Below are 25008 nucleotides of genomic sequence, written 5' to 3'. Positions count from 1 at the left end.
CCTAATCACACAATAACTAAGCAATTGTGGTGTTCAGTCCAAATGCAGATGTTCTCTGATGTGGTTCATGTGAGATCAGCCTCAGATCAATGCCATCAGCCTCAGTTCAGCATGGCAGTCATTGTGATGAGTCGTAGGTCAGCTGACTTTCAGGGCAGTTAGCCTTCATTCAGCTGTGGTGTTCCTTGTGGTGTTTCGCCCATGCGTTGATTCCTGCGCTGTCTGCTGAGATGTTTGCAGTACTGGGTTGTAGACCAGCTCATGACATGGCTTGACTTTTCTTACTGGTATCACTGAGAACCTCTAGGTGATGAAAAACCTTCCCACCTCTAGGTGATAAAAACCCTTTCCCACACTCCCACCTCTGAAAAAGAAAACAAAAAGATTCTATAGTATGTAGCATGCTTTTGAAATGCCATGGCACACAGAAAAAGTCTTAAATCCTTCAATGCAGAAAAGAACTATTGACCTATGACTTACAAACAATTTATTCTATTTAAAAATACTCCAAATCTATTCTAATTACAATTCTCCAAACACAAAACTTTTTTTTCATTTTCAGCTATGATTACTACTATTTTACTATTATCAATTGCTATAATCCTTAATTATATTAATATTACTTCAATCACTATCACTATTGTCTATTTTTATTACCTATTCTTATTAATTACAATCATCTTACATTATAAAATTCTAACCTACAGTATTCTATTACTTATGTACTACTACTTATCATGTTATTTTATTACTTATCCATTATTGCTTACACTATATTAGTCTATAATTTCTTTACTATTACTCCACAATTATAAATTATTATTATTAACTACAACTTATAACAGATTATTGTAATTACCTATTACTTAATATACTTTATGATAATTCCATAATACTTACATGCTGGTTTGAGCTTTACGCAGAGACCAAAAGCTGCAATGGAAACTGTGGTAAAGATTGCAATAAGCAGTGAGAGCAATCTGGCAGAGTAAGCCTAGAGCGTGACATGGTGGTAGGCTGTGTCCCGCATGGGTGCGGAAGTGGCTAGCAGTGTAGCAGAACAGTGCTGTGCCTGCACCGTGTGACTAAAGCAGGACGCTGGTAGCTATAAACACAGAGAGTTATCTTGGAATAACAGGATGCACATGTGCATCAACAACCGCGCTTGTTATTACTAGTTTAACCAATAATCAATAGTAATACAGTGTGTGGTCATTCGTGAGGAACCAATGAAGCTATGCCAGTAATGCCCTCTGAGTTTATATAAGTTGTAAAGGTTTTCTTACTACACACTTCTTCTATGCACTTCGTACTAGCCTGTCAGCTCTACTGTCCGCTCTGTACTATGCTTGCATTATAATTGAACAACACTGAAGCCATAAAGGAACAATACTAGATCATATTGATCAGCTGTATTGATTCCAATCTCCATCGTCCCATTAGGAAACAAATTTAGATTCCCTCCCCCTCTCCCTTTTCTTGGTGAGGCAAAGCAAACTAGGCAGGAGAAAGGAGATGTAAGATCATGAAAGAAAATGGTCTGGAATTGGTTTGGGAGTAAAAAGGTGATTTTTTTTTTAAACTATATATATATGTGTGTGTATATGTATATATATATAGCAGTAACAGGGAAGGTTGCAAAGGTATAAGGTAAAGGGTAAATAGAAAAATAAATAAAACCAGGCCCTGCTGGCATTGGGTTCCCTTGTTGCAAATGGAGTCAGTCCTTCAGAAAGTATGGATGCAGTCCTTTAGAAATATGGATGCAGCATGGAAGTAGGCCCTGACATGTGATTGATGCAGGAGGACAGGAGCAGCAGATGGCCTCTCTTGAGCAGGTGATGCAGGGAAAGAGCAAGAACCAAAAGATGTCCACCTTTAAATAGGCTTGCCAGACAGGAAGGGGGAGTGGGATAGACCACCTTTGACTCAGGGTGACCCCTCTTCCTGGGAGGGGGAAAACCAAGTCTTTCTTTCTGCCCACCTGGATCAGGTTTCTTTTTTCCACCTGGGGCTGGATTCTTTTCAGCCCCCATCAAGGATGGGTGTAACCTGGCACTACTTATCATAATCACTCATTATTTATTATTCCTACTGTTAAAACTCAATTACTATGGACATTGAAAAATCAAATCTCCACGATCCCTTATAATTAAAAACCAACTCCAAAGTCATTATCTGTACCAGGTCTGCACCTACAAAATGTTAAAATATCTTTTGTAGCTAGTAAACAAAACATGGTCAGCCAAAACAGCTCCTGCAAACTGCAAAAAAGCTGCAAACAAGGTGGGGAGGGAAGCGGGAGAGAGGCGGGGGAAGGAGGGAGGCAGGCTGTGGACAGTTGATACTGGACACAGCAACCTACATCCACTGTTTACAGTCTGTTGTCTTCAGAGATGTGAAGGTTTTCAAGCATTAGAACTAAGGTCCCGACTGCATGAATACTGCTTTTGGTTACAAAGCTCTGTTTTCACTAACTTCTTGGTGATAAAAAAAACCAGGACAGTATTCCTTTAACCAATATCTGTGCAAAGGAAAGCCAAAGGTGGGGGGAATGAAAGATAACTGGGTTCTAAAGTTCTTGGCAGCCAGTCATAAAAATTATAAATCTTCACCACAGAGAGAAATCTTGCCTGAAAACATAAAGAAGCTCGCAGCAGTTGTATTAACAGTGTTTTTTCCTAAGAAATTCCTATGCTGTTTTTAGAAGAGATGTGAAAAATATAGTAGGCTTAAGAACAGCAGCGTAAATAATTTTCTAAGTAAGAATAATTTCTTCAGGTATGTGATCTCGTAATTAACTACAGTCTCTTCCCCGCGTTGTCCATCGAGCATTATCAGTTGCTGAAAATTAAGTTTTTTTGCCCCCTCTAATTTAATATTTTTTGCCCCCATACTAATTGAAAAATATTTGCTGGGGCTGCTCATCTTCTTGCCTACCTGAGGTGATAAATGACACATGCATGCTATGCTCCCCACTCATTCTAATCCACAGATTCATCACCAGACAATTTGTCTTCAAATCCACCAAGCCATGTTGAGGCACCAGATGTCACCTCTTAAAATCTTCCAGTTTTCCATCCACATTTGGACTCCAGCTGTTGCTCTTCGCCCAGTTCAGGGTGGGAGAAGGCATAAACCCTGTTGCCCTATAGCAATGAGATTCCAGAAATGTAGAGAGCAGAGAATCTCAGAAGTTCTCCCAGAAGTCCTTTATTGCTGCAGTGTAGAACCCCCAGAATTACAGAGTCTTAGAGTCCCACATAAAGCAGAAGTCCCAGAAGCCCTTAAGAGACGAAACAGCTAACAGAAGTCCTGAGCATATCCCTCACAGCACCCCTACACTGAAGCCCTAGCTGAATCCCTAACCGAAGCCCTAATTGAAGACCTAACTCAAGGTAACTATTGCTCAGTGTCTGTAACTGTACTCTTTGTTATCAATCCCAACCACATATATTAGATGAAATCTCTTGCCAATGAGATCTCTTGCCAGCATGTCAAGGAGGTGGCTTCTGCAGCATCTTCCAATCCAAGGGTGCCAACGTGAGGATATTGTTCTTGGCACAGGATGGTCAAACAACCAAGGTTACAGTGTCCTCCCCTGATCCATGGAGGGTAAGGCTAGCCAAGCCCTATCCCCACAGGTAAGGAAAAGACCTGCAGGCAGATGGTGAGGTTTAGTAAACCCCTTTGCTGGTGTGCTTTTGAGTTTGATTACACCATGCACCATGGTTTCTATATTCCCTCCCTGCCAGAGTGACATCCTGAACATACAAAGTTCTGTCCAATATAAAATTAAACATAAAACAATTATCCATTTTTACTTATTGTAACAGACTAATCTCTCGAGGTTCTATTTCAGCTAAGAGAAGGTACTGAGTCTGATTGTTCCAAATCTTGGCCATATATTCTAATGTTAAGTTTGTTTTTTCAAATCCCTCCCAACTAAGGCCACCAACATTTTTAAGTCCCCCATAAGTTTTGTTAAAATGTATTAAAACACACACATAAAATGATCTCTTTAAGTTGAATGGTTCAATTTTCTCTGTGATGTCCTTCCATCCACTCAATGGGATGCCCACCAGATGGGTACTAAAAGGATCAGTAGGTGTTGATACTGAGAGGCACAGCATATCTTGTCCTGTGGTAGTAGCAAGCATGACCCACACATTTTGCTGTGTGTGGTGAAGAGGGAGGTTATTGCTTTATTACTTATGACTTATGATTTATGAAAATTAATTTTTTATTATAACTATAAAATTGTCAATAACCGATGAATCACCAACTTATATACATGTTCTAGTGCACGTTCGTGAAATATATCCCATAACTGGCTTAGTATTATGATTAGAACTTATTTGAGCTAATTACAAGCTATTTCTATATTTATATGCAAGAAGGGTGCAGTTCCGCCGCTTGGCCACTAGATGGCAACTCGACGGGACGTGTGCAACTTCTGGTCGAGCTCAGACGGAGCTTTGTCCTGTGTGCCGCCGGTTCGAGACTGGGGTCTCGCAGAGCTGGCGTGCACGAGAGGACGGGCTGGTAGGGCTGGTCCGGAGACGAGCTGGTCCTCAGAGTTGATCCGCACCACACGGCGGGACGGCGATCGCCGGCAGACTTGCCTGGGGGACGTGGCGGTACGCGGATCTGCAGGGGCGGCCCCGGGAACGAGGAATATCGGCGGGGCGGACCCGGCTCGGCAAGTTCTCTCAGGCAGCAGCTTCTCGTTTGCTGGGCTCAAAGCAACAGCAGGATACCCGGAGCGGTCCGGGGGGAGTTCAGTGCAGTGTAAGCACGAATGCTGCTGAGTAATCCCTGGAGTTAACAGGGCTCGGAGCGGCACGTGGCGCTCTTCTCTCCACTGTAGTGGGGTTAAGCAATTACGCGGGGACCTGGCACGGTCAAGTCCCTTCTCCCCGATAATTAGGCAGATCTTACCCTCGGGGGTTGATCCAGTCCACGCAGTAGCGACGGGGGGGTTCCTCTCCCGGTCGTGTGACTGGCTGTGACGCTAGCTTCTCAGCTTAGCGTGGTATCCTTCCTCTATGGAAATAATTCCTCCAGTCGCTTCTCACATGCAGATGCCTTGATGTGCGTGCATGTATGTAACAGAAGCTAAACAATAAACTCAGTTGCAGAGGCAGTGGCTTGGACTTAACTCTCGAGCTAGCACAGAGACAGAAATGGAGGAGGAAGGCAGGAAGGCAGAAAAGCACTTGTTTACTCACTGGGGTAATACTTATAGAAGATCTCGAGGCTGGGTTTGACCAATGGGCATTCTCATAAACAACTGGCTTCAGCCTATGGGAAAGCATGAAGCTAGAATTCTTCCATATTTGGAGAATGCACGAGCACAGCATGCACCAGCAGCGTGCTAGCCTGGCTTTTGTCTTCCTCCTGAGGGAGGGGGAGCTTGCCCACATGCTGGGGCAAGATTCAATGTCTCGGCACAATGTGCCTTCACCACACTGTGACTGCTTCGGGATCTGTATGGCTGATGCTGCAGTCAGCATCTTGAAGATGATGAAAGCACTGGTCAAACCCATCACACCAGGACCCATCATGGCCCAGAACCTGTTGAGACGCAAGCATATCCTTTACCCCACATTATTAAAGGATGAGGTCCTTTCCACTGACCTGAATTCAGATCTTTTATCTCTACTTGTGCTTTTTGGTTTTTTTGACGATTTCCTCCCCAAAGTGCCTATATATAGGTGGTCCTTCTTCTGTCCACTGATTCAACAAATTAAGAACATAACCTGCTTTAGCAATTCTTTCTTGTGGTGTCATACTTGTTTTTGTAACATGGACTTGAGGGTACCATGAGCTCACTCTATGATTGCCTGGCCTGTTAGAGAGTGTGGGATTCCAGTAGAAAAAAATGAAAGTGTCTTGTTTGCTACATAGCCAGGGCCATTACAGTTTTAACTGTGTGTGGCACCCCTAAGGCAGCAAAAGCAACCACAAAATGATGGCACGTATCTTTGGATTTTTCACCTGCATGAACCCAATAATCTCTTTGGGTCCCTTCCAACTCCTGACATCCTGTGAACAAATGCAAAAATGCATGTGGACTATGTGTCAATGGATACATGAACATACTTCAATTTCCCAAATTCAGGGATGCGTGTAACATTTGTTTGGCGTACCTCTAAGGCTTTTAAGCCTTGGGGATTGATACCTATCAATGGTTTTGGCAAGGTGTGTTGACAGTCTAAGCATGATTGCACTATTTGCTGTGCCTGTTCCTGCATAAGTTGAAATGAATGCTGTAAGGCTTTGGCACTCTGGTGATAAAAATAATGAAATTTTAGCCTGAACAAACTTATCAGGGAGCACCACAGCGCCACCTAATGCATCATCTTTTGCATTCCCTTCGGCACCAGGTCCTGGCAATGCAGTCCTCCTGTCCCTAACCTGAGCAGAGGCAGAGAAGCTTTGCACTATGCAGGATATCTTAGTGCAAGGCCCTTTCTCTCTGCTAAATGCAATCCTCAAAGGCACTCCTCCACTGGAGGGAATTGCCCAGAAGGCTACTGTTAGCAAACAACACGAACCAGCCCCCCCCAGTAAGAAGACCAGGGAAGCCTGTTCCACTGCCCCCCTGTGGTAGGTTGAGAGAGGGCTTAGCTCTCCCTCCTCCACAGAGTAAGAAACCACAACTAGCCCAGTCAAAGAGCAAGCTATATATTTACAAGCATATATGGAAAGCAGGTTATATATAACACAATATATACAGGTATTTACAATATATACACAGAAATATACAGCAAAGAGAAATAACACAACAAAAATCCCTCCCCGAGGGAGGGATCCCCTCCTTGGAACCCCCTCTCTCCCCCCCTACCTCCCTTTTTCCCCAAAAAGGGGTTAGAGAGAAAGAAAGGCAAGTTACTAAGGAAAAGAGTTGTTAGTAAGCTTCAAAAGCCCATGCAGGATTAGTTTTTGCTTATCTGAAGGCCAACTCCAGCAGTTCGCAGAGAGAGCAGGCAGGGAGAACAGGCTGATCACCCACACTCCCCCAACTCCCAAACGAAACTGAACTGAGGAAAAAAATAATTCCAACTTCTCCACAATCTAAAGCTGCATTTTGTCTATCCACCAATGAAATTCGTTTACAATATCAGAATGTTTTGGTTCTAGTACCGAAAACATTTAGCCAGTGTCTCAGCACTGTTTGTCCTTAAAGGCACAGTGTCAAACGGTCACACCCCCCAAAATTCCCCTGTTCCAAAAGAAAAGGAAAGGAGAGAGAAAGGAGTTGAGAGAAAGCAGTAGGTTAGACTTATCCCAAGGTCAGCCAGAAGCACGTTATCTTCTCCCCGAGGAGAGGAGAGGAGAGGAGAGGAGAGGAGAGGAGAGGAGAGGAGAGGAGAGGAGAGGAGAGGAGAGGAGAGGAGGGGAGAGGAGGGGAGAGGAGGGGAGAGGAGGGGAGAGGAGGGGAGAGGAGAGGAATGGGAAGGAAAATGAAATGTGAAGAATTGTTATGATATGGTGTCTCTTATCCTAGATATTTATCCAATGAATTTGTTTAGACTAACCTTTTGTTTTCCTTTTTACACCCAACAGTGTTTTATTTCTATTTTTCTAATTTTCTGCTCGAAATCTGCAGCTAAATTTTGAAGGCATAGCCTAAAACTATGACAGGGAGATTTTGGCACCAAATTAATAAAGAAACCAGGTGTCAATGAGTCCAGGTAAACAACCTGCCTGGGCATGTTTTCCACTTTTGTGGTAAACAAAGTTCATGCAATTTACTCGTACTTGCCTTGTTTACTGTGTATGCTTATACTATTTTTGGTAAAATGCCACATCACTGGTTAATTACTCTGTGCAAAAAGTTTCCTTATTGGTCCAGTATTCATTGTGGTAAATGTTAAATTACACTTGATTTGGTAAACAAGTGCCCATGCCCATGCTCATACTTGTGTTTATTCCACACAACACGTTGCCGAAAAGTCTGCTTTGCCCGGGATCGAACCTGCATTCTGGAGTGCTTTGCTTCGGATGGCAGCCACTTGCCTAAGCACACTATTGTACCATTGGCAGAAGCCAGATGAGCTGCTGCTAGCTGTTGACTGGCTACAGGCAACACCCTACTGGGTGCAGGCTCTGTGGACCATATCCTGCATTGCATGAAAGGACCTAACTGTTGCATGACCCATTACTGAGCAAGGGAAGCATGTTAGCTCTTTGTGCACTGTCCATCCCAGACTGCTGCAGTCCCACAAGCTGGGACACCACTTAGTGCAGCTGCCAGCCATCCCGTCCGAATACCATGAGCTGCAGAGAGAGTCACTCTCTGCCCCACCCTGCTGCACTGAGGAGCCGTTTCACCATCTCTGCAAACCCTTGGTGGCAAGGCTTTTTACCCAAGTGGGAAACCCTTTGTCAGGCAACACGCCTCATGGACTAAACTGCAAAAACCTTCAAAAGATTCCCCCAGAAGGCACGAGGAACTTTCACTCTGGCAAAAGTGGCAGCCACATGGCACACACACACATGGTTGGTGCCATTTTGGCTTTCCTTATTAGGCACACCCATGTCATAATTTCTGGATTGTAAAACCAGTACCTATGAAAGATTGCACAAAACCTCTTCATTTGTGAGTAAAACAAGTATTTTCTTATGAAGTTTATGTTAAGGTTTGTGCCAAGCCACTCTATCTTGTGGACTTGCCAGACACCAGCTGATCCTCTGTTTTCAAACAAAGTTCTGTTTTCAAATTTTCCAAATTTTCTAATTCTTCTAAATTGTTTAAATTGGTTATGTGTATACATTCTATAGAGATGGATCTTCCAACAGAATATCTTTACTTGTGAATATTAATTGTAAATAATTTGTGGCATAGTTTGTACATGTGGTGAAAATTGCCCCCAACATTAAAATTTGCCATACCATCCCAGTTGGAAGCAAATGAAGCTGTTTTTACAGGCAAAACTACAATCTACAATGAAATGCAATGAATATGTACAAAATAGACAGTATTTATAAATATTTACAGGTATTTACAATTTATAAAAAGCACAAGAACCCCCTGGCCAAAAACCAGGGAAGCTGCTAATAGCTTCCGTCTCCCTGCCCCCCTCCTTAGCCCCTGAACACAAAGGGACAAAGTGAAAGAACAGAGAATTTGTTAGAACATAGCCAAAACAATGCAGACAAGTTCAAGCAGAAGTAAGTTAGTATGTCCCAGAGCAAAGAAGTTGAAAGAGAAAGATTGTTTACCAGAGTAATTCTGATGGTAGATACCTCTCCAGTAGGATTGTTCAGAACTATATTTTGCTTTTTACAGCCAATAGAAATTTAATTTCATTTAACTACTTTCTGTTCAAGATCTATGGAAAATTTTAAAGGTACAGCCTAAAACTACCACAACCCACCCCTTCTAAACAATTCCATTGGTTGCTAATACTATCCACCTAATCTAAAACAACATCTACAATAATGAATAAAAAAAGTCAATATCTTCAGTTTATCTTCCATTCCAGCTATCTAAGATGTAGATAATTCGAAAGTTCAAAAAACAGGAAATAAGAAAACAGTTTGTCTCTTCATAGATGAGACAAAGAAAAGACAGGTGACTCAGGACTTTCAGGGTTTGTGCATCGTAGATTACTCATGGATTCTTCTTTTGGGAATGATGTTGTATCTGTACACCCTCTGAATTTAAACTCTCTCAGCTAAAGTTAGATTTCTTTATGGAATACACTGAATTTCACCATTCTCTTGCATTACCCAGTAAGTGTGACCAGGACCTCCTGCAGAAACCACTCCTCAGACAGGCTTAGCATCTCCTGAAGGAGAAAATACCCAAACATTTTTCCCTAACAGATTCTTTTCTCTAATAACAGGAACTTTATCACCTTCTACCTTTTGTAACAGAACCTCTACTATTTACCAACCAGGATGCTTGTGCTACATGTTTCTCCCAGTTTTTCAAAGTTCCACCCCCCCCGGCTTTCAGGGTGGTTTTTAACAAACCATTGTAACATTCAAACTTTCCTGCAGCTGGTGCATAGTAGGGGATGTGGCATAGCCACTCAGTGCTGTGCTCTTTGGCCCAGTATTTTATGAGATTGTTCTTGAAATGAGTTCTGTTGTCTGATTCAATTCTCTGTGCAGTTCTGTGTCTCCACAGGATTTCTTTCCAGAAAAAGAATGGTGTTATGTGCAGTTGCGTGAGGAACTGGATAAGTTTCCAACCATCCAGTTCTTGCCTCTACCATAATCAGCACATATTGTTTACTAGATCGACAACGAGGTAGAGTGATGTAGTCAATCTGCCAGGCCTCACCATACTTGTACTTGGACCATCAGTCACCATATCACTATGTCTTGATTCACTCTGTCTACTTAATACCAGCACAAATGTCAGAGTCATGTATGACTTGTGTGATAGTGTCCATGGAAATGTCTATGGATCTGTCACAAGCCCACTGGTAGGTTGAATCTCTGCTTTGATGTCAGGTTGAATCATGAGCCCATCGAGCTAAAGAGAGTTCACCTTGATGTTTCAGGCCAAGGTCAAGATCAGAGTTCATGTCTACTTGTAATATAGCGTTGTTGTCAGGGTCAGCATTTGTTGCAGTATAGGTTGTTCAACCACCCTGAGCACAGCTTCCAGAACACGATGTAAGTAGGTGAAGACGTTTATTACATTATACAGCAAAGTTATGTAGTCTACCAGAAGGTACATGTGTCACATCTTAATTGGTTATTTTCTACTGGCATGCATATAATTAAAACATACAATAGGCTAAAATAACAAAACAATATTTTAACACATCAAACCAAATTCTGCGCAATTTCTTCCCTCAGTCAGAAGATGTTTACATTCTTTTCCAAGTCAGAGACTAAATTGAAGCTAAATTGAAGCTGGCCAATGTTGTGCCAACGTTGTGCCCATCCCCAGGAAGGGCTGGTTGGATGAGCCAGGGAATTATAGGCCTGTCAGCCTGACCTCAGTGCCAGGCAAGATTATGGAACATGTCATCCTGAGTGCAATCACACATCACTTAAGAGGATGGCCAAGGGATCAGGCCCAGCCAGCATGGATTTAGGAAAGGCAGGTCCTGCCTGACCAACCTGATCTCCTTCTATGATCAGGTGACTGCCTGGTGGATGTGGGGCAGGCTGTGGATGTAGTCTACCTGGACCTCAGCAAGGCCTTTGACACCGTCCCCCATAGCAAACTCCTGGACAAGCTGTCAGCCCATGGCTTGGATGGGAGCACACTGCGATGGGTTAGGAACTGGCTGGAGGGCCAAGCCCAGAGAGTGGTGGTGAATGGTGCCACAGCCAGCTGGCAGCCAGGCACTAGTGGTGTGCCCCAGGGATCAGTGCTGGGCCCCATGCTCTGTAACATCTTTACTGATGATCTGGATGAGGGCATTGAGTCCATCATCAGTAAATTTGCAGATGACACCAAGCTGGGGGCAGGAGATGATCTGCTGGAGTGTAGAGAGGTTCTGCAGAGGGACCTCAACAGGCTGGACAGATGGGCAGAGTCCAATGGCATGAGATTTAACACATCCAAGTGCCAGGTTCTGCACATTGGCCACAACAACCCCATGCAGTGCTACAGGCTGGGGACAGAGTGGCTGGAGAGCAGCCAGGTGGAGAGGGACCTGGGGGTGCTGGTTGATGGTAGGCTGAACATGAGCCTGCAGTGTGACATGGAGGTCATTCTGCCCCTGTACACCGCACTGGTTAGGCCTCACCTCGAGTCCTGTGTCCAGTTCTGGGCTCCTCAGTTTAGGAAGGAGGTTGACTTGCTGGAGCGTGTCCAGAGAAGGGCAACAGAGTTGGTGAGGGGCTTGGAACACAGCCCTGTGAGGAGAGACTGAGGGAGCTGCGGTTGCTTAGCCTGGAGAAGAGGAGGCTCAGGGGTGACCTTATTGCTCTCTACAGCTACCTGAAGGGAGGTTGTAGCCAGGTGGGGGTTGGTCTCTTCTCCCAGGCAACCAGCACCAGAAGAAGAGGACACAGTCTCAAGCTGTTGCAGGGGAGGTTTAGGCTGGAGGTTAAGAAGTGTCCAGAGAAGGGCCACGAGGATGATCAGTGGGCTGGAGCACCTCTCCTGTGAGGACAGACTGAAGGAGTTGGGGCTGGAGAAGGCTCAGAGGTGACCTAATTGTGGCTTTCCAGTATCTGAAGGGAGCTACAAGAAGCCTGGGGAGGGACTTCTCAGGATCTCCGGTAGTGACAGGACTAGGGGGAATGGAATGAAGCTGGAGGTGGGGAGAGTCAGGCTGGATGTGAGAAGGAAGTTCTTCACCATGAGAGTGGTGAAGCCCTGGAATAGGTTGTCCAGGGAGGTGGTTGAGGCCCCATCCCTGGAGGTGCTTAAGACCAGGCTGGATGAGGCTTTGGCCAGCCTGATCCAGTGTGAGGTGTCCCTGCTCACGGCAGGGGGGTTAGAACTAGATGATCCTTGTGGTCCCTTCCAACCCTGACTGATACTATGATACTGTGCTTTAGTAGTAGGCAACAGGTTGGCAAAACAATTAGGAACACTTGCATAGGATCTGGAATAGATAAATATATAGGGAGTTCTATTGGTAAAGTTTCTCTGTGGTGATGCTTTTTATTGGCTGTGCTGAAGCAGTATCCATCCAGGGATGATTTACCCTGGAACCCACAGAAGTGGTCTACAATAGATGAGGGAATCAAGTGTGTGAGAGAGTTTGGTGTGAGAGAAATAACTTATAGAGATCATGGTAGGCTCAATCCTGATGAAATTCCTGTGGGACAGGTCTTACCCAGAAACTCATCAAACGTGCTCCTCCTAACCATGCTAGTATTTTAGCAAGCAGAATTGTGGTGAAAAACTATGGTGGAGCACCTCCTGGTGTTTGTTATTTTAGTGACCAAATGAGGCAGCTGGAGGACAGTCTCACATCTGTTTCTTTGGTCTCAGTCACTAAAATTCTGACTTGAGAGATAAAGGATTGCATGAAAGTTGTTGTGGTGGTTTGAGCCTTAACTGGGAGTTAAGAGCTCAGATGGGGGCAAGGCTGAGAATCTCTCCCCCGCTTCCCCCTCCTCCCTCCCACCAGAGAGGGAAAAAAAAGAAAAGAGAAGGAGCAAATCCACCAAGAAATAATTTGGAGTCAGGTTAGAAGTAGAGAGGTAAAGAGTTTTCTTTAAACAATATATATTGTTTAAACTATATATATATAACAATAACAGGTAAGGTTCACAAGGGCAAGGAGCAAGAATGGATGGGGGGGGGGTGGGGAAACAAGAATACAAAACCAGTCTCTGTCTCTGAAGAGGCGCGGAGGCAGCAGGGAGAAGAGTCAGGCCTGACCACATGGCAGAGGAGCAGGAAGGCAGCTGCCGTATCTCTAGTCCAGGAGAGGCAGGAACTAAAAGGAGACCTAATGGCTGCAATGTCCTCCCTTTTATACCCTAGCTGGGCAGGGAGGGTGGAGTGGAACAGACTCAGTTTCCCAGGGGGAAAATGCCCTGCAGGGAGGGCAAAGCACCCGCAAGCCCTCCCCGCTTTGTTTTCAGGATGGTTGTTAACCCATCACAGTGGTGAAGGAGGAATTTAAATCCTCCATATGCAAATTGGCCAAGAGGGATGAGACCACTTTTTCCTCTACTAAATAGATACAAGTTTCAGCTCTCAGGAACAGATGTCCTCCTTGAAGGCCAGTTCAGACTAGGCCAATCCAAAATAGGCAGCAGCAATCCTGTGGGAGTCTGGATAACCCTGCATGGACAGTTTGGTGAAAACATGACTAAGAGGGATGGTCAGCCCACTTCTGTTCTTTGCAAGAGAGTGCAAGAGATGCAGAGTGGCAGTGCCAGAGGTAGCAATACCAGAAGGGCAGTTGCCACTACCTCAGTTTCCCAGAACAACTCTTATTGCTCCAACAGTGGTTCTGACACTAACACTAAGCAGTGTGTCAACTGTACATGTAAATGCAATCCCTTTAATTAAGGGTGCCCTGCCTCATGCTAGGGAGAGGAGAGGGATAATAAAGATAACAGAGTCTGGGATGTATTCATCCAGTTGTCTGGCACTTCAAAATGTCAGAAGTACAGGGCCTTGGTTGACACAGGAGCTCAGTGCACCATAATGCCATCAAATTAGCAAGGGACAGAGTCTATCATTATTTTAGGAATTATTTAATCACTGAGTTGATTGTCAGGTTGGCATAAGTTTAACTGGAAAAGACTGGGAGACTACTGAAACAGGACCAGATGCACCTTGTATTTTGGGAATTGACTTTCTGAAAAAAAGGGGCTTTGGAAGATCCTAAAGATTCCAAATGGGCTTTTGGTATAGCAACTGTAGAAATTGATGGAGGAAAATTGAAGATGTCTATCAGGCCTGAACTCTCAGATGAACGTACAATTGTGGGATAACATCAGATAGAGGATGTGAAATTGCCAGCTGCTTCTCAAACTGTGCATCATAGGCAATATAGAACCAACTGTGACTCTTTGGTGCCCATTCATAACTTGATTTGTCAATTGGAAGGTCAGAAGGTCATCAGCAAGTCTCATTCACATTTCAACAGTGTGACACCACCTGTGCAAAAGCCAAATGGAGAATGGCATCTGAAAACTGACTTCCATGTCCTGAACAAAGTAACTCCACTCATGAGTGGCTGTACCAGACATGTTGGAACTCCAGTATGAGCTGAAAACCAAAGAAGCCAAATGGTTATGCCACCGCAGATATTGCTAATGCTTTCTTCTCTATTGCCATAGAAGTAGAATGCAGGCCTCAGTTTGCCTTCACCTGGAGAGGGGTACAGTACACATTTAATTGTTTGTCCCAGGGGTGGATTCAAGCATCTGTCATGCAGTGATCCATGATGCTTTGGAGAAAGGTGGAGCTCCAGAACACATCCAGTTCATTGATAACATCATCATGTAGGGTAAAACTGCTGGATAAACCTTAGAGAATGGTAACAAAATCATTGACATTCTCTTCAAAGCTGGTTTGGCCATTAGGTGAGACAAGGTGAAAGGACCTGCCAGGGAAATCCAGGTCCTGGGAATGTGGTGACAAGGCTCAGAGGCAAATTTATACTCCAGATGAGAAAGAGATATTAGCTGCCTATGAAGGAGTAAAAGCTGCTTCTGAAGTAATCGGAACTGAGTCACAACTTCTTTTAGCTCCCAGACTACCACTTTTGAATTGGATGTTCAAAGGTAAAGATTCTACACCACATCATGCCACAGATGCCACATGGTCTAAGTGGATGGCTCTGATAACACAGTGAGCTGGAATGGGAAAACTTGAAAGACCTGGTCTGGTGGAGCTGATCCCAAATTGGCCAAAAGCCACCAACTGCACAAAAAAACCTCCAGAGGAAAGAATGACTCGTGCTGAGGAAGCTCCTCCTTACTGATGATGAAAAGAAATATGCTTTGTTCACAGATGGTTCCTGTCACCTGGTTGGAAACAAGCGGAGATGGAAGTCTGCAGTGTGGAGTCCAACACACAGAGTTGCAGAAGCAAAAGATGGAGAAGGTGAATCCAGCCAGTTTGCAGAGGTAAAAGCTGTCCGGCGAGCTCTCAACATAGCTGAACGAGAGAAGTGGCCAAAGCTTTATCTCTACACTGACTCATTGATGGCAGCCAACTCTTTGTGATTCACCATTCATCAGGACATCAAGGCAGAGATGCAACCTACCAGTGGGCTTGTGAGAGATCCATACATGACTCTGACATTTGTGCTGCTATTAAGCAGGTTATGCAAATCAAGCCCTTGTGGTATGGTGACCGATGGTCCAAGTACAAGTATGGTGAGGTGAGGCCAATTGATTACATCACTCTACCTTGTTCTTGATCTGGTAAGCAATATGTGCTGATTATGGTAGAGGTGAGCACTGGATGGTTGGAAACCTATCCAGTTCCTCATGCAACTGCATGTAACACCATTCTTGGTCTGGAGAGACAAATCCTGTGGAGACATGGTACTGCACAGAGAATTGAATCAGATAACAGAACTCATTTCAAGAACAATCTCATAAAACACTGGGCCAAAGAGTGGCTATACCACATCCCCTGCAGGAAAAGTTGAATGTTACAACAGTTTGCTGAAACCACTCTGAAAGCCATGGGGGGTGGAACTTTGAAAAACTGGGAGAAACATCTAGCACAAGCACCCTGGTTGGTAAATAGTAGAGGTTCCGTAAATTGAGCTGGACCTGCACAGATTTGTTACAAAAAGTAGAAGCTGATAAAGTTCCTGTTATTAGAGAGAAGAATCTGTTAGGGAAAACTGGGTATTTTCTCCTTCAGAAGAGGCTAAGCCTGTCTGAGGAGTGGTTTCTGCTGAAGGTCCTGGTGACACTTACTGGGTAATGCAAGAGAACGGTGAAATTCATTGTGTTCCACAAAGAAATCTAACTTTAGCTGAGAGAGCTTAAATTAAGAGGGTATAGTACAAGCTGTTAGCAGTTTCTGTTTCAGGTACAACATAGCACCCAAAAGGAGAACCCAAGAGGAATCTACAGTACACAAGCACGAACCTGAGTCGCCTCAGTCACCTGAGAGGCCCTGTTCTTTTCCTTCGTCTCCTCCGTGAAGAGACAAACAGTTTTCTTCTTTCCTCTTTTCTGAACTCTTCAATCACCTGCATCTGAGATAGCCAGAATGGAGGATGAGCTGAAAATATAAACTCTACTATTCATTATTGTAGAGATGGTTTTAGATTAAATAGAGAGCATTAGCAAACAACAGGATTATTTAGGGGGTGGATTGTGGCACTTTTAGGCTGATGCCTAGGAAATTGTCCACAAATTGAGTAGAAAATGTTAGAACATAAATAAGTTACCATTGGATGCAAAAGAAAAATGATGATCAGGACTAAATAACCCTATTGGTCTAATAACTAATATAAAGTAAGTTGCATAAACTAACTTTTTCTCTTTTCTCAGCTCTTCCCTCTAGCAGATTCTAGCTGGTTGCTTCTGCTGTCTTGCTGACCTGGGCTCTGCTTCTTTGTTGTGGCTAAGTACTACCAAGCTACACTCTGCTTTCACTTTCCCTTGTCCAGAGGGGAGCCAGGAAGAGGAGGAAGCTATTGATAGCCCCCTGGTTTTATCCAAGAGGGTTCTTGTGTTGTTTGTAAATTGTAAATACATGCAAATATTGTGTATTTTGTACATATTCAATGCATTTCATGTTTCTAGATTGTAGTTTTGCTTGTAAGTAGAGCTTCATTTGCTTCCACCCCACTGAGATAGTCTGGCAATTTTATTTTGAGGGGTAATTCTCTCAAATTAGCTGGGGGGGTAATTTTAACCCACCCCATTTTTTGATAAAGACTGGAAGAGCTGGCTGGCATGGAGAGGCTACTATGTGGGCTGAGCAGGTCAGGGTCTGAACCAAGCCTCCTAGTTTGGCATTGCTGAGCAGAATTTGTCTGTCTGTCCCCTCATCAATGGCATTGATTATATAGATACAAAACCTGGCACAGCTGGCAATGGATTCCCTTGGGTTTAAGTACCAGCACATGAGCAGACCCAACAGAAAATAAAAAGGTAATGTTAAGAAAAAAAGCAGGTGTTTAAGTAAAAGGAAGGTTACAGAGATACAAGCGAAAGAGGTGGATACAGCTATATACAGAACCAGACGGCAGATGGAAATGGATTCTCTCGATTGCAGTGGATTCTCTGGATGCAGGCCCCAAACACATGGAGGTAGGCCACACCACATGGGTAAGCGGAAAGAGCAGATACCATGGCAGGAAAAAGACAAAGTCAGGAAGTTGACTCTCTTAAAAAGGGGTGTGGACAGGACGTGGGAGGAGAATAAACTTTGACCCAGGTCTTACTGCCTACCTGGGGTTGGGTTTCCAGCCCATCCCATTGGGAGGGGTCTGATTTCTTTGCCCAACTGGGGTTAGGTTTCAAGCCCTCCCCACCCTGGGCTGGGTTTAAACCAGCAGAGTTATGGATTCACAGAATGGTTTTGAGTGTAAGAGACCTTTGAGGTGCTCAAGTCCCACAGTGAACCCAGCACTGCCAGGGCACCACTAACTCATGGCCCTCAGCACCACATCTCCACTGCTCTGAAACCCCACACAGGGATGGACACTCCACCTGGGCAGCCTGTTCTATTGCTTGACAGCCCCCAAGGGGAAGATATTGTTCCTCATGTCCAACCTAAACCTCCCCTGGAATAACCTGAGGATATTTCTCTCATCCTGCCACTTACTACTAGGGAGAAGAGACCAACCCCACTAGACTCCAACCTCCTTTCAGGGTGCTGTAGAGCAATGAGGTCTTCCCTTAGCCTCCTCTTTTCCATACTAAACACCCCCAGCTGCTCCTCCCCAGCCCTGCACTCCAGACCCTTCCCCAGCTTTGATGCCCTTCTCTGGACTTGCTCCTGCCCCTCGGTGTCTTTCTGGGGATGAGGAGCCCAAAACTGAACCCAGTACTGAAGCTGTGTCCTCACCAGTGACCAATACTGGGGGACAATCCCTGCCTTGCTCCTGCTGCCCACACTGAGCTGATCCAGGTCAGGCTGCTGGAGGCCTTCTTGGCCACCTGCACACAACCTGCATCATCTTCAGGTGCTCTCATCCAGCACCCCCAGGTCCTTTTCTGCTGGGCACTTTCCAGCCACTCTGCCCCCACCCTGAAGCATTCATGAAGTTTCTGTGACACAAGTGCAGGACCCAGCACTTGGCCATGTTGAACCTCATCCCATTGGCCTCAGCAATTGTTCCAGCCCTACCAGGTACCTCTGCCACTCTACATTGCCAAACAATTTGGTGTCATCTGCACATTTCGTGAGTGTGCTTCAATGCACCTGCCCAGAACACTAGCAAAGATATTAAAGAAATCTGCAATTTATTCTTCCTTCCCAGATGCACTTACCCTTGTTGAACCTCATTAGATTCCTCTCTGCCCAGCTCTCCAGGTCTCACTGAATGCCCTCACAGTATTCAGGTGTCTCAGCCAAGCCTCCCAGTTTGGTATCATCAGCAAACTTGCTGAGAAGACTCTCTGTCTGTCCCCTCATCAATGTCATTGATAAAGTTGTTGAACAGGACTGGACCCAGCACTGATCCCTCAGGGACTCCACTGGTTACAGCTTTCCAGCTGGACTTGGCACCAATGGCCACCACTCTCTGAACTCTATTTTGTAACCAGCTCCTAATTCATCTCACTCTGTGCTCTTCTATCCCACACTTCCTGAGCTTAATCACAAGGATGCTATGGGAGACCATGTCAAAAGCCTTACTAAGGTCAAGGCAGACTACAACCACTACTCTCCCTGCATCTATCCATTCCGTTATGACATCATAGAAAGCTATCAGATTAGTCAAACAGGATCTCCCTTTGGTAAATCCATGCTGACTGCTCCTGAACATCTTTTATTCCAAATGCCTAGAGATGACCTCCAGAATGAGCTGCTCCATCATTTTTCCAGGGATGGAGGTGAGGCTCACTGTTCTGTAGTTTTCTGGAACCTCTTTCTTGCCCTTTCTGAAGCCTGGAGTAACACTGGCCTTCCTCCAGTTCTCAGCACCTCTCCTGTCAACCACCATCTTCCCAAAATGATGGAGAGTGGTAGAGCAACAACATCAGGCAGTTCCCTCAGCACTCTTGGGTGCATCTCACCAGGGCCCATGGACCTGTGTATATTTCATTTGGGTAACTGATCCCTAACCCGCTCTTCATTGACTAGTGGAGAGTCCTCCCTCCTCCAGGCTTCTTCTCCTTCATCCAGGGTCTGGACTTCATAGGGGAGTTCAGTCTTAGGAGTAAAGACTGAAGCAAAGAAGGCATTCAGCAATTCTGTCTTCTCTGCATCCTCAGCTCTCAGGGCTGCCTCCTCATTCAGCACTGGGCCCACACCTACTGATAGATTTGAAGAAGCTCTTGTTCTCTTTTACTTGCTTTGCCAGTTTTCGTTCCAAGAGGGCTTTGGCCTCCCTCGTTGCCTTCCTACATGCCCTAGCAACTACTCTATACTTTTCCCATGTGACAAGTCCCTTCTTCCATGAACTCTAAGTATCTTTCTTCCATGAAATTTCCTTCAGAAGCTCCTTGCTCATCCATGCAGATCTCCTGCCATGCCTGCCCCATTTTTCCCTTATACCTTTGTAACCTTCCTTTTACTCAAGTGCCTTTTATACTTTGTTAAACTTACCTTTATACTTCCAAATCGATTCAAGTCTGTTTAATTTGTAATTTTACCTCTATTTTCTCCTCCCACCTAATTTCCCTACAAGGAAAAAAGGGGAGAGGGGAGGCAACCTAAATCTCTTACATCCTGGGCATTTGGACTAGCAGGAAAGCTGAAACCACAACACTTGTTACCACGTTCCTGGCAGCCTGGGAGAGGCAGCACCATGCCAGCAGCACCTGGGGCATAGATGTGGCAGAGAAAGGCAAGGGAGGATTGCTCTTTGATAAGCTGGGTTGGCGCCCGGCCTAGAGTCCAAAGAGCTGGGGAGGTGGTGCCAGGAGTCAAGTGAGTGCAAGCCCTGCGTGGGTGGGGTGGCCATGGCCATGCTATACAGAAGCATCAGGAAGCTGAGCACACGGCAGCAGCTGGGGCAGAGGCAGCAGCAGCAGCAGCAGCATGGGAGGTCTTCACACCCACTCTTGGCACCACTCTTTGCATTCTATTGTGTCACCAGTTCCTGATCCCTCTCACTGTCTGTTCTACTGTCCCACACCTCCTGAGCTTGCTCACAAGGAAGTTATGGGAGGCAGTGTCAAAAGCCTTGCTAAGGTCAAGGTAGACCCTGCTCCTACCTATTGAGTTAGGAGATCACGGAATGCTCTCAGATTAGCCAAGCCTGGTTTTCCCTTGGTGAATAGATGCTGACTGCACCTGATAATCTTCTTCCCTTCCAAGTGCCTGGAGATGACCTCCAGAATGAGCTGCTCCATCATTTCCCAGGGATGGAGGTGAGGCTGACTGCTCTGTAGTTCCCTGGAACCTCTTTCCTGCCCTTTTTGAAGCCTGGAGTGGCACTGGCTTCCCTCCAGTCCTCAGCATCTCTCTTGTCTGCCACAATTTTACCAAAATGATGGAGAGTGGTAGAGCAACAACATCAGGCAGTTCCCTCGGCACTCTTGGGTGCATCTCACCAGGGCCCATGGACCTGTGTATATTCCTTTTGGGTAACTGATCCCGAACCCACTCTTCATTGACTAGTGGAGAGTCCTTCCTCCTCCAGGCTGCTTCAACTTCATCCAGGATCTGGAGCTGACAGGGGCTGGTCTTAGGAGTAAAGACTGAAGCAAAGAAGGTATTCAGCAACTCTGCCTTCTCTGCATCCTCATTTCTCAGGGCTTCCCCTAGGCAGGACCAAAGGCTGCTCACAAAGTCCTCTTGTCATGGATTCACAGAATGGGTTTGGGTGGAAGAGACCTTTGAGGTGCTCAAGTCCCACAGTGAACCCAGCACTGACAACCCATGGCCCTCAGCACCACATCTCTACTGCTCTGAACCACCCCCCCCACCCCCACCCCCACCCCCCCCCGGATAGAGACTCCACCTGGGCAGTGTGTTCCAGGACTTGATAACCCTTAAGGGGGAAGATATTTTTCCTCATGTCCAACCTAAACCTCCCCTGGCATAACCTTCCTCTCATCCTGCCACTTGAGAGACTAACCTGCCACTTAGGAGACCAACCCCACCTGGCTCCAACCTCCTTCCAGGGAGCTGTAGAGAGCAATGAGGTCTCCCCTCAGCCTCCTCTTCTCCACACTAAGCATCCCCATATCCCCCAGCTGCTCCTCTCCAGTCCTCTTCTCCAGACCCTTTCCCAGCTTTGATGCCCTTCTCTGGACCTGCTCCTGCCCCTTAAGTGTCCTACTGAGAGTGAGGAGCCCAAAACTGAACCCAGTACTGAAGCTGTGTCCTCACCAGTGGCCAATACTGGGGGGACAATCCCTGCCCTGCTCTTGCTGCCCACACTGAGCTGACCCAGGCCAGGCTGCCAGCGGCCTTCTTGGCCACCTGTGCAGACTCTGGCTCATCTTCAGGTGCTCTCATCCAGCACCCCTAGGTCCTTTTTTGCTGGGCACTTTCCAGCCACTCTGCCCCCTGCCTGGAGTATTCATGGGGTTGCTGGGACACAAGTGAATGACCCAGCACCTGGCCTAGTTGAACCTCATCCCTTTAGACTCAGCCCATATATCCAACATGTCCAGGTCCCTCTGCCACTCTACACTGCCACCCAATTTAGTGCCATCTGCAAACTTCCTGATTGTGCCTCAGTGCCCCTGCCCAGACCAATGACAAAGATTTTAGAAAACTAGCCCAGGAGTGGGGAGCACCACTGGTACTCATCTCTCTTGGAGCTCTGCAGAAATGCACCTTGTTGCCATTTTCCAGGCAGCCTGAAAGAGGCAGTACGGTGCCAGCAGCACCTGGGGTGTGGATGTAGCAGAGACAGCCAAGGGAGCTGTGTCCTTTGATAAGGTTGCCTGGCACCCAGCCAGGATCTCTGTCCTAGAGTCCAAAGAGCTGGGAAGATGGTGCCAGGAGTCAAGTGAGTGCAAGCCCTGCGTGGGTGGGGTGGCCATGGCCACGCTATAAAGAAGCACCAGGGAGCTGAGCACACAGCAGCAGCTGGGGCAGAGGCAGCAGCAGCAGCATGGGAGAACTTCACATCCACTCCGTGCTGGTGACCGGCGCCAACCGGGGCATCGGCCTGGGGCTCGTCCAGCACTTCCTGGGGATGCCAACCCCACCCAAGTGGGTCTTTGCGGGGTGCAGGGACCCCAAGGGGCAGCAAGCACAGGTGAGGCTGGGCTGGGATGCACTGGGCAGGGCTGGGGATGGCAGCTGGAGGACAGGGCAGCTGCTGCAGCAGGGAGGGGGCTTGCAAAAGGTTGGGGTTGCAGCTGGGCACCCTCAGCACAGGTCAGCTGAGCTGGGCTGGCTGTGGGACCATCTGGGCAGGGGCTTTGTGGAGGGCTCAGTGGCACATGGGAGGGAGCCTCTGCACAGCCCCTGCTGCCTCTGTGTGCCCACACAGTTCCCTGTCTGCAGGAGCTACAGAACCTGGCCTCCAAACACTCCAACCTGGTCATCATCCCTCTCGGTAGGTGCCCCACAGTGGGGCTTCTTCACCCTGGCTCCTCTGCCCAGTGCCCAGGAGTGAGCCATGCCTATGGGCATGTGCCTGCAGACACCAGGCACTGCCATCCCTCCTGCCCCTGGCCAGCCCCAAGGGAACATCTCCAAGGGGACACAGAGGACCCCATGGCAGCAGGGGGCTGTATGCTCTGACCTGTCCTGTGTTGGCTCTGCAGATGTCTCCAACCCTGCCAGCATCAAGGCAGCTGCAGCCACAGTTGAGAAGCACCTGGGGGGCTCAGGGCTGACCCTGCTCATCAACAATGCTGGGATTGTCAGGAACACTGAACTTGAGGAAGGAACCCTGGAGAACATGAGGCAGGTTTACACCACCAACACCATCGGGCCCTTGCTGATGGGACAGGTGAGAGCCTCACCCGTACTGCACTGTCCCAGTGGAGCATAAAGTACATGTGGGAGAGGGTCCTGCTTCTGCTGCAGGTTTTGGAGCTTTAGCCTGGAGCTCAGGTCCTGAAGCCTGTGAGGCTGGGACAGTGCGAAAAGGAGGGAGGATGCTCTGGAGCTGCTTCCAATCCTGTCTGCTGGGGAAGGATCTGGTCCTCACCCCTGTGCCACCTCCATGTGTGCCTCCATTTCCTCTTCTCTCCCCTAAGGCATTCCTGCCCTTGCTGAAGAAGGCTGCCCAGGGAAGCCCAGGCTCAGCACTGAGCTGCAGCAAGGCAGCCATTGTCAACATGTCCAGCATTGCTGGCTCCATTGCTTATCCCTTGGAATGGGATCGAATGCAGATTGTCTCCTACTGCTGCAGCAAGGTACCACCAGGTTATGCTGAGCACACATTTGCTGACCCTGCCCAGGCATCTGGACATGGCCCCCTGCAGCCAGCTTTCCCCTGCACCCAGCAACTTATCTGTGTCCCTACAGGCTGCTCTCAACATGCTGACCAAGTGCCAGTCCCTGGGGTACAGGGAGCACGGCATCCTCTGCGTTACTCTGCACCCTGGCTGGGTGCAAACTGACTTGGGGAGTGCCGGTGGGCGAAAGGTACAGACCCACCATGGCAGTGCCCTCACTGCTGGTGCCCTGGGACCCTGCTTGTGACCTCCCTGCCTGCTCCTGGGTTCCTGGTGCCCCAATCCCCTGAGCTCCTGCTTGGCCCCGTACCCAGGCCTGGCATGTTCCCCTCAGCCCAAAAGGCTCCTTCCCCTGCCCATGGCTGCCCCAGGGCACCCCTGAGCCAGGCCTGGGCACGAGCTGACCATGCCCCTCTGCCCCACAGCCTCCTGTGACAGTGGACGCCAGCGTGCAAGGGATGCTGAAGGTGCTCTCCTCCCTCTCTGAGAAGGACACTGGCACCTTCCTGGACTGGGAAGGGAAGGTGGTGCCATGGTGAGATGCCAGCCCAGCCTGCTGGCAGCAGGGCCCTGTGCTGCTGCTCCCTGTGCCAACACCTCAATAAACCTCTGCCTGAAAGCCACAGCCTCTGTGCCCTGCCCTGCCTTTGCCTGGCTCCAGAGCCCTCACAACCATGGGCACAAGGAAGTAGCCTTCACAGCTGGCCATATAGCCACTGCCTTCCCTTAGAGAAAGAGCCACAGTGTTGGGGCCTGGTCCTGCTGACCCTTCCCTGCACAGCACAGGACCTTCTCTGTCCACATCACAGCTCACAGGAAGTTAGGGGTTAGAAGGGACCTCTGGAGATTTTCCAATCCAACCCCTATGCCAGAGCAGGACCATAGAATCCAGCACAGGTGGCACAGGAACACATCCAGGCAGGGCTGGAAAGTGCCCAGAGAGGGTGTGATGGGTTGAGAGGTCGATCCTCCCTTCTTCCCACCACTGGCAAAAACCTGAGACTCAGACAAAGGGATTGCAAAAGTGGTGGAAAGTTTAAATGGAGGAGCAGGGAATATTTTACAGAGAACCATAAGCACAGTGACAAGAGATCCCAAAGC

General features: G+C 47.2%; 1 protein-coding gene across 1 annotated transcript in view; it reads left to right on the top strand.

Moving 5' to 3' along the window:
- The window catches only part of LOC104301215 (C-factor), a 30323-nt gene extending 5802 nt beyond the window's left edge, over positions 1 to 24521 (top strand). Inside the window, exons 2-6 of the mRNA XM_054170250.1 lie at positions 23006 to 23057; positions 23269 to 23456; positions 23707 to 23865; positions 23978 to 24097; positions 24333 to 24521. Coding sequence (XP_054026225.1) covers positions 23006 to 23057; positions 23269 to 23456; positions 23707 to 23865; positions 23978 to 24097; positions 24333 to 24446 — 633 coding nt within the window. The 3' untranslated portion in view covers positions 24447 to 24521. The remainder of the gene's footprint in view (positions 1 to 23005; positions 23058 to 23268; positions 23457 to 23706; positions 23866 to 23977; positions 24098 to 24332) is intronic.
- Positions 24522 to 25008: the final 487 nt, after the last annotated feature.

This window comes from Dryobates pubescens, chromosome 19 (assembly GCF_014839835.1).
Source record: "Dryobates pubescens isolate bDryPub1 chromosome 19, bDryPub1.pri, whole genome shotgun sequence".
Lineage (NCBI taxonomy): Eukaryota > Metazoa > Chordata > Aves > Piciformes > Picidae > Dryobates > Dryobates pubescens.
This window is presented reverse-complemented; position numbering and strand designations above follow the sequence as displayed.